A 9,885-nucleotide genomic window follows, 5' to 3' on the forward strand; every position below is an offset into this window, starting at 1 on the left:
GGAAGCGCAGTGGAGCGAGAAGAACTGTGGGCAGCGGCGGAGAAGGGGGCCATCTCCCCCCCTTCTCTCACCTTAGGGTGCTCTGCCTCCCTCACTCTCCCCTCCAATACTAACTGTGGCGGGCTGGCGGCACTTGGCAGTGGGCGGGACTTACCTTCCGTGTCGCTCCATGCGCCGGCCGGAAGTTCTGGCTCTGCAGCCACTGCTCTGGTCTGGATCAGGCCAGAGTAGTGGCAAATCATCCCGCGCCGGCGACGAGACCAGACGGGACAGAGACACGGAAGGTAAGTTCCGCCCCTCTGCCAGCCACCGCACTTGTTCCGGAGGAGAGAGCAAGAGCACCCTGAGGTGCCGCTCTCCTTCCCTCGCTCTCTCCTCCTGGGGGGGGGGGGGGGGGCACCTGGCTACATATACTGGGCACATATCCCTGGCTACATATACCCCTGACTACATATACTGGGGACATATACCCCTGACTACATATACCAGGGACATATACACCTGCCTACATATACTGGGGACATATACCTCTGGCTACATATACTGGGGACATATACACCTGCCTACATATACTGTGGACATATACACCTGCCTACATATACTGGGGACATATACCTCTGGCTACATATACTGGGGACATATACCGGGGACATATACACCTGCCTACATATACTGGGGACATATACCCCTGCCTACATATACTGGGGACATATACCCCTGCCTACATATACTGGGGACATATACCCCTGCCTACATATACTGGGGACATATACCCCTGCCTACATATACTGGGGACATATACCCCTGCCTACATATACCCCTGCCTACATATACTGGGGACATATACCCCTGCCTACATATACTGGGGACATATACCCCTACCTACATATACTGGGGACATATACCCCTGCCTACATATACTGGGGACATATACCCCTGCCTACATATACTGGGGACATATACCCCTGCCTACATATACTGGGGACATATACCCCTGCCTACATATACTGGGGACATATACCCCTGCCTACATATACTGGAGACATATACCCCTGCCTACATATACTGGGGACATATACCCCTGCCTACATATACTGGGGACATATACCCCTGCCTACATATACTGGGGACATATACCCCTGCCTACATATACTGGGGACATATACCCCTGCCTACATATACCCCTGCCTACATATACTGGGGACATATACCCCTGCCTACATATACTGGGGACATATACCCCTGCCTACATATACTGGGGACATATACCCCTGCCTAAATATACTGGGGACATATACCCCTGCCTACATATACTGGGGACATATACCCCTGCCTACATATACTGGGGACATATAACCCTGCCTACATATACTGGGGACATATACCCCTGCCTACATATACTGGGGACATATACCCCTGCCTACATATACTGGGGACATATACCCCTGCCTACATATACTGGGGACATATACCCATGCCTACATATACTGGGGACATATACCCCTGCCTACATATACTGGGGACATATACCCCTGCCTACATATACTGGGGACATATACCCCTGCCTACATATACTGGAGACATATACCCCTGCCTACATATACTGGAGACATATACCCCTGCCTACATATCCTGGGCACATATACCCCTGGCTACATATCCTGGGCACATATACCCCTGGCTACATATACTGGGCACATATATCCCTGGCTACATATACTGGGCACATATACCCCAGGCTACATATACTGGGGACAACTGGCTGTTTGTCACTATGTGCATTTACTGGTGAAAAGCTGTCTCTTATTATGTGCATTTACTGGTGAAAAGCTGTCTCTTATTATGTGCATTTACTGGTGAAAAGAGGTCTTTTATTATGTGCATTTACTGGGGAAACGCTGTCTCTCATTACCTGCATTTACTGGTGAAACGCTGTCTATTATGTGCATTTAGTGGGGAAACGCTGTCTCTCATTACATGCATTTAGTCTACGTGTCACGGAGATCTGAACGTTTGGTTTGATGTGTAACGACTCCAAAAAGGTTGGGAACCACTGCTATATAGTGTGGCTGAGCGAGCGGTGTACTACTATTCCCAGCAGCGACACAATGACTGGGAGGACCCTGGCTAGCGTGGCTGGAGCGTGAACTACCCTGCCTGCCTACCCAAAGCTAAACCCACAGACAAATGGCGGAGATATGACGTGGTTCGGGTATTTATTTACCCGAACCACGTGACAGTTCGGCCAATCAGAGCGCGTTCGGGTCCGAACCACGTGACCCGTTCGGCCAATCACAGCGCTAGCCGAACGTTCGGCCACGCGCTCTTAGTTCGGCCATGCGGCCGAACGGTTTGGCCGAACACCATCAGGTGTTCGGCCGAACTCGAACATCACCCGAACAGGGTGATGTTCTGCAGAACCCGAACAGTGGCGTTGAAATGCCTGTCTCACTCTTATGAATAACGAAGATATTACAACTGCATGTTTGCTGCCTGGTAACTGCTTGTTGAGCACACAGCTCAACAGTCTGTGGACAAGAGGCCTAATGCAACATTGTAGTTGGGAAATACAAACACTCTAGACATCTTATGTGTGATGTAGGCCCATCCTATGTGCTAGTATCCTGCACATTTCTCAGCCTGATATTCCCCTCCAGGGGTCAGTAGCCCCCCAGCCCCATATGATGCATGGCGGAGATACTTTTCTTCATATTGAGGGGGGAGTGACAGAAAACATTGTATATTAGACGTTGTATTCCCCCTGATAATGATGGAGACAGAAGAGATCGGGGGAGCAGTAAGCAGAGCTGGTCACATAAGAGCGGGATTTCCCGGCCGCAGCCTCCGCTCAGAAGTCCCCCGGAGCTGTAATGGGGGAGGGGAGACCCCTGCCAGCCGGGCGGCCACACACAGGGGGCACACTGCTATATTCCGGAGGGAATAAACCCACGTTTCTCCCGGTAGGAAACACAAGCAGAGAGCCGAGCAGTGACAGCTGTGTGGAGAGGAGGGGCGGCAGAGAGTCCGGATCCCACCAATAGGAAGAGAGGCGCGCTCCTATCAGCAGCCAATGGCAGCGCGGCTGGAGAGGCTATATATGCGCCGATTGGCGCTCTCCCCGCAATGTTACACTGTGTTGTGCAGGAAGATGGCAGAGACCGCACCAGCAGCCGCCCCTCCCGCAGCGGAGCCCGCCGCCAAGAAGAAGCAGAGCAAGAAGGCGGCAGCCGGAGGAGCCAAGAAAGCCAGCAACAAGCCTTCCGGTCCCAGCGTGTCCGATCTGATCGTCAGAGCCGTGTCCGCCTCTAAGGAGCGCAGCGGGGTCTCCCTGGCCGCCCTGAAGAAGGCTCTGGCTGCCGGAGGATACGATGTAGAGAAGAATAACAGCCGCCTCAAGCTGGCCGTCAGGAGCTTGCTGACAAAGGGCACCCTTGTCCATGTCAAAGGTACCGGCGCCTCCGGCTCCTTCAAGATCAGCAAGAAGGAGGGCAGCAAAGACAAGGCGGCCGCCAAGAAGAAGCCATCCGCTGCGGCCAAGCCTAAGAAGCCGGCTGCTGCTGCCAAAAAGGCGGCCAAGTCCCCAAAGAAGGCTAAGAAAGCCCCCAGTGCTGCCAAGAAGAGCCCGAAGAAAGCGGCCAAGAAACCGGCGTCAGCTGCTAAGAAGCCAAAAGCTGCCGCTAAGAGCCCGGCAAAGAAGGCAGCCAAGCCTAAAGCCGCTAAGAGCCCGGCAAAGAAGGCAGCCAAGCCTAAAGCCGCTAAGAGCCCAGCAAAGAAGGCAACGAAGCCTAAAGCCGCTAAGAGCCCGGCTAAGAAGGCCGCTCCTAAGAAGAAATAAGCCAGAAGCCTTCCCTTATCGCCTCAAACCCAAAGGCTCTTTTCAGAGCCACCCACTCTCTCCTGACAGAGCTGTATAATCCCACTACAGATCATGTAACACCAGAGTATAGCAATGAATAAGTCGCGGAATAGATCTGATTATGGTAGAAATTTATCAGCCAGCTTTACAAACCAGACTGTCTCTTTCCCCTCTAAGTGAACGCACACTGGATGTAATTTCCCCGAGAATTCTGATTTAGTCTGACTAGCGTCTGCCAGATTTAGTGTTACAGGAAGCCCACCTATGAATAACGAAGATATTTCACCTACGTGGTGGGCAGCACGATCAGGATTGCGTAGGTGGGTTAGCAGTGATGGGACCCCGGTTCGAAACCCAGTCGGAGTTGTATCTGCTCGGTGTATGTATGTTTTTCCCGTGTCTGTGTGGGTTTCCTCCAAGCATGTTGTTGTCCTCCCACATCCGGAAAGCATACAGATAAGTTAGTTGGCATCCCCCTTAATTGGCTCTAGACTAGGATACATACACTTCAAATACATACATATGACCATGGTAAGGATTAGATTATGAGCACCTCTGAGGAACAGTTAAGTGACAAATATGTGCAATATAAAATATACACATGAAAAAGGTGTCTGGAAAGAGGAATAAGCTCTAATGTAGAATAGACGAGGGTGCACCGTGCACGGCATATAGAAACGCAGAGCACTGACCTCTACATACATTTAGGTGTTGCTTAGTACTTATACAGGAACCGTACAGAGGACTCGTGCTGGTTCTGATCTTCAGAGTATAATAGTCCAATAAATAGCTTCCGGCAATTTGCTATTAGAAGTACAGCTGGAGCTCTCGCCCGGTCCCCAACACAGTGACTATTCGGAGCTACCTAGCTTTCTCTGAAGGGCTGCCATCCTTGTCTTGTTTGTCCCTGGATAGAGAATGTCAGAGTAAGGGGGACGTTACACATCCTATTACCGACAACCCCAGCAGGTGATCTGGTTCCCTTTCTGTATGGAGATGCCCACCCCGTGTAGATGTGAAAGGCGGACATACACGCCAAGAGATAGAGTCGGGGGACCTGGCAACGGCTCATTATTAGAATCTCGGGTGTTATTAGTTGCACTCAGCTCTCCATGCCCCCGGGGATGCACGTTTCTCTATCATCCTTATAACAGCAGCAACATTCAGAAAGATCACTAAAATGTATTAGTTGAGAGAAGAACACCACTTAATATACACCGGAGCCCTCGAGATAATTAGTGACGGTGTCAGGGAAGCGCTGCTGAGTAGCTGGAGGAACATAGAGTGCAGCCAAGATGTAGCATGCAGCTTTCTGCAGACAGCTGTGCCGCCATTCAACGGCTGAATGTAGAGACCTCCCCCCCAATTTGGAAAGATTGCACAGCATACGGCAATTTGCTTCATGCAAGGTTCTCAAATGGCGGGATGCAGCTCAATAGCACAAGTCTGTCACGAACAAACTGCTCTCCGTCAGTCACTCCACCTTGTCCCAGGAAGGGACACAGTACACAAATTCTGCCCCTGAAATGTTTCACCTTGCATCATGAGAGAACCAGCCCTGCACACGTTCTATCTGCATATACTAGGCACGGGACAACTCCAGCTACAGATCCCCTAGTTTCCCTGCAGCGAGTAGATGGGGTGACGTGCGGCACTACAGCTGCGTGACGTGATTAGGCCCTCTCGCCGCGGATCCTGCGGGCCAGCTGGATGTCTTTGGGCATGATGGTGACCCTCTTGGCGTGGATGGCGCACAGGTTGGTGTCCTCGAAGAGCCCCACCAGGTAAGCCTCGCTGGCCTCCTGCAGAGCCATGACGGCCGAGCTCTGGAAGCGCAGGTCGGTCTTGAAGTCCTGAGCGATCTCCCGCACCAGGCGCTGGAAGGGCAGCTTGCGGATTAGCAGCTCGGTGGATTTCTGGTAGCGGCGGATCTCGCGGAGAGCCACAGTGCCGGGCCGGTAGCGGTGGGGCTTCTTCACTCCGCCGGTGGCTGGAGCGCTCTTACGGGCGGCTTTAGTAGCCAGCTGCTTGCGGGGAGCCTTCCCGCCGGTGGACTTGCGGGCTGTCTGCTTGGTTCTGGCCATGCCTGCTAATCAGCGTCACTAATGTGCTGCTGCGAATATGGGGAGACACAGCCGCCGCTACTCCTATTTATACTGAGCCCTGCCCTCTGATTGGTCGGGGCGTGTCTTGTGTCTCTCCCTGATTGACTATTGGAGGGCATCCGTTATTGTTCAAATGTACCGCCAGACTATTGTTCCAGCAGCTGCAGCAGCCCGCCAATTTCCCCTAAGAGGTCATACTTGCCTATTAATTAAACTAAAAATAAAAAACTATACTAGATAATTATAAAGCCGCGGGAAATAGTGGAAGGATTAGGAACATACAATAAAGTACTTGTTTCTCTGCAGCTCACACAGCACAAGCTGTTCTGTATCGGCTCAGATCAGAGGAGGAGAGGAGACCGGAGCCAGAGAGGAAACATTGTAACAGATGAGAGAAATAGATACAATATTTGGGCTGTTCATGTATCTATCTAGGCAGCTGCAGCCGCTACACATCACTTTTGACTACAGATTGGCAGGCGGGGGATCCCTGTCCCTCCCTGGCACCATTCATCAGCTACCATAGTCATAAGTAGTGAAAGAAATGCTCCAGACAAAAATGAAAAGCCTACAGCGGCTGCTTATCCTTGTGATACGATTTCTTATTTCAATGGACATCTGGCTAGTTGGGTATTAATAAACAAAAATCTAAAAATAAGCATAAAATCTATAACTTATGCAATAAACCTTAACCAATTTTTTCTTGCATACTGTACAGATTTTTATGCATTGTATATTTTTTTATTTTCCCTACTGCAGTAGGTCAGTAGAGGTGATTGGTGCGTGTTTGGAGGCTTCTAGATGTACATATACTCATTTGAAGGCAGCTTTTTATATTGTTACTACCTGGGGCTATTATAGTATTGAGAGAGTGAAAGAAGGATGAGTGAATTTAGCAGCAGGATTAGAAAGGCAGTGGCAGGGGTATGTCCAATATATATTTTCCCATACCGTTTATCATCTACCGCTGCATTGATGAAGGGCCGGGTATGTTCTGCTCTGGGAGACTGGGGTATGTCCGAGTGTAAAGAGGTCGTCTGCTGCAGTGTTCTGAACAACATCCGTACAAACAGATTTAAAGGCTGCATGCTAAAACTGTTCAGCCATCTTCCCATCTGCGAACACCCTGTCTGACCCCATAATTCCCCCAGAAACACAGGGGTCAGGACAGTGAGCACCTATTAGTTACAAACGTCTACTGCAGGCTTTCTCTCAACCAGGGCTCCCTGGAACCCCAGGGTTCCTTGAGGACTCTGCAGTGGTTCTCTGGCATTTTCCGTCATCGTGGGGGAAGTATAATAGAGCACATTATAATAGGGGGTACTGTAAAAAGAAGCACTGAATTGGGGATCAGCAAAATCATGAGCACAGTAGAATGAGTGGCAGTGTAAGGGGTTAGGGAAATTTACAGCCTCACCTACTTGCCTCCGAAAAAATAAATGCAGGGGTTCCTCGAGATTAAAACATTGTTTGCAGGGGTTCCTTGAGACCCAAGTTATTTGCAGGGTTCCTCCAGGGTAAAAAGGTAAAGGTTGAGAAAGACTGGTCTACTGGCTCCACAATAGTGTTGGGTGGGCAGTGGCAACCATCAAATCATTTTGTAACGTGGCTCATTCAACCACTATTACCGCAGGAAGGAGAGGAATGCCGAAGTTATGTGTATTGCATGGCAGATCGGATAGTATTAGGAAGTATTACCAAATCACCCTAATCTTACAGACTTTGTAACGGTTACTTTGCAAGATCACTGTAAAATAAGCATTATGTATCCCAACATATCATACAGGGAATACCGGTCCCGGAATACTGGTCTGCCCAATTTAGGAATATATTTGTTCGGCCTCCTTTATTACGTTCACGAAATAAATATGAGCACTTTACCAGCTTTGAACAGGCTCTGCCGCCTAGAGGTTAATGTATGCATGATAAAAGCCGATAGACCAACGTCACTCAGCTCATATATTGATATGAATCAGCCTAAACCGCAAATCGTTAAAATAAGTGGCCTAGAGGTGGGAAGAAACTACTACGTGTAGGAGCCCCACTGCACGGGTGACTAGCCAATAATCTGTTTACTAATATCGGGTGCTGCAAAAAAAAAAAAAAAGAGATCAGGAGCATATTCTATGACAGGCCGCCTAACAATCAGACAGGTAATAAACCAGCTCCGTAGTGATTTGGTGGGTGGCTCTTAGAAGAGCCTTTGGGGTGTGCATAGTATCCGGGCAGCGCTGTTACTTGGCGCTGGTGTACTTGGTGACGGCCTTGGTACCCTCGGACACGGCGTGCTTGGCCAGCTCTCCCGGCAGCAGCAGGCGGACGGCGGTCTGGATCTCCCGGGAGGTGATGGTGTGGCGCTTGTTGTAATGAGCCAGACGGAAGCTTCCCCGGCGATGCGCTCGAAGATGTCATTGACGAAGGAGTTCATGATGCTCATGGCCTTGGAAGAGATACCGGTGTCGGAATGTACCTGCTTCAGCACCTTGTACACGTAGATGGCGTAACTCTCCTTCCTGCTCTTCCTACGCTTCTTGCCGTCCTTCTTCTGGCTCTTGCTCACGGCTTTCTTGGAGCCCTTCTTGGGAGCAGGAGCGGACTTGGCTGGCTCAGGCATTCTGTGCAGTTTCTGGCTCTGGAATTAGTGTTGTCCGGATCATGAACGATTCGGATCTTTGATCCGAATCTATTTTATGAGTCGATCATCCGAATCATCAAAATGAGTGATTCGGATCGCAAAAAGGGCGGGGCCAGGAGCGACACGCCCCCTCTCAGCGGGTAGCAGCGGGGTCCTGGAAGCAGAGCAGAGATGGATGCTCTGTTGGAGGGGACTCAGGGGAGCCAGCCTTGCAGGGACAGGTAGAGGGGACATGGGTGCCACTGCCAGATATGTGTAGAGCACACATACTGGCTATAACGTGATGCTCATTACAGGCTGTCTGTTCCGTAGTTGTGCACAGTGATCACATGGGAAGCTTTTGGCTCAGCTCAGGCACTGTGATTGCAGCGTAATATAATCCTCCTGCATTCGCTCTAAACAGCTGCACTTATCTTCTGGGAATGGTTTCTTTCACTGTGCGACCTTTTCTTTCAAAGTGTACAGATGAGCATATAGGTGAAATATATGTAAAGCATATGATTGCAGCATGAGGGTATTACGTGCAAACATTTCTGCTCTCTGCTCGTCCCTCCTCCCTTCTCTGTCCACTCCCTGCCCTCTGTCCATCTTCTCCCCTTCTCTGTGTGTCCACTCCCTCCCCTTCTCCTGTCCACAGACCTGTCCTGCTGTTCATTTCACCCCGAATGCTTCCGGTAGTAAAATGATCCGAGATTCGGATCAAAGATCCGGATCTCTTCAATGATCCGATTCGAATCATCCGGATCATTGAAAAGATCCGAACTTCCCATCTCTATCTGGAATCAGCCGCTGAGAAAACAAAACAATGCTCGGCTGTCGCGCTGCTGCTCTATTTATTGGCGGCTGGCTGCGCGCGCTTGTGGAACACTCGCTCTGCTATTGGTCAGAATAATGGTGCTTTCATAACTCCGCCCTTACGAGGCTACTATTGGGCCATCTAACAACTGAGCAGCCATTGGATGCATTTGGCACTGACCAATCAGATGCTGTTAGTGGGGATAAAAGCAGAGCAGCGGGATGGAGGCGGTAGAGATTAGAGATGGGAAGTTCGGATCTTTTCAATGATCCGGATGATTCGAATCGGATCATTGAAGAGATCCGGATCTTTGATTCGAATCTCGGATCATTTTACTACCGGAAGCATTCGGGGTGAAATGAACAGCAGGACAGGTCTGTGGACAGGAGAAGGGGAGGGAGTGGACACACAGAGAAGGGGAGAAGATGGACAGAGGGCAGGGAGTGGACAGAGAAGGGAGGAGGGACGAGCAGAGAGCAGAAATGTTTGCACG

The 9,885-nt window shown here is 50.3% G+C and overlaps 3 protein-coding genes across 3 annotated transcripts; 1 reads left to right on the forward strand and 2 right to left on the reverse strand.

The window, feature by feature from the left end:
* Positions 1 to 3,148: 3,148 nt before the first annotated feature.
* LOC137534411 (histone H1A-like) lies at positions 3,149 to 3,835 on the forward strand. Its single transcript, XM_068255907.1, has one exon. It carries the CDS (start codon positions 3,149 to 3,151, stop codon positions 3,833 to 3,835), a length of 687 nt encoding a protein of 228 aa, XP_068112008.1.
* Positions 3,836 to 5,529: 1,694 nt separating this feature from the next.
* On the reverse strand, positions 5,530 to 5,958 carry LOC137534421 (histone H3). Its single transcript, XM_068255916.1, has one exon. It carries the CDS (start codon positions 5,938 to 5,940, stop codon positions 5,530 to 5,532), a length of 411 nt encoding a protein of 136 aa, XP_068112017.1. The 5' UTR covers positions 5,941 to 5,958.
* Positions 5,959 to 8,152: 2,194 nt separating this feature from the next.
* On the reverse strand, positions 8,153 to 8,575 carry LOC137536788 (putative histone H2B type 2-D). Its single transcript, XM_068258990.1, is given in 3 exon segments — positions 8,153 to 8,296; positions 8,298 to 8,341; positions 8,344 to 8,575. Coding segments are annotated over 3 exon segments (420 nt in total).
* Between the last annotated feature and the right edge of the window lie 1,310 nt (positions 8,576 to 9,885).

Source organism: Hyperolius riggenbachi, chromosome 10 (genome assembly GCF_040937935.1).
Source record: "Hyperolius riggenbachi isolate aHypRig1 chromosome 10, aHypRig1.pri, whole genome shotgun sequence".
NCBI lineage: Eukaryota > Metazoa > Chordata > Amphibia > Anura > Hyperoliidae > Hyperolius > Hyperolius riggenbachi.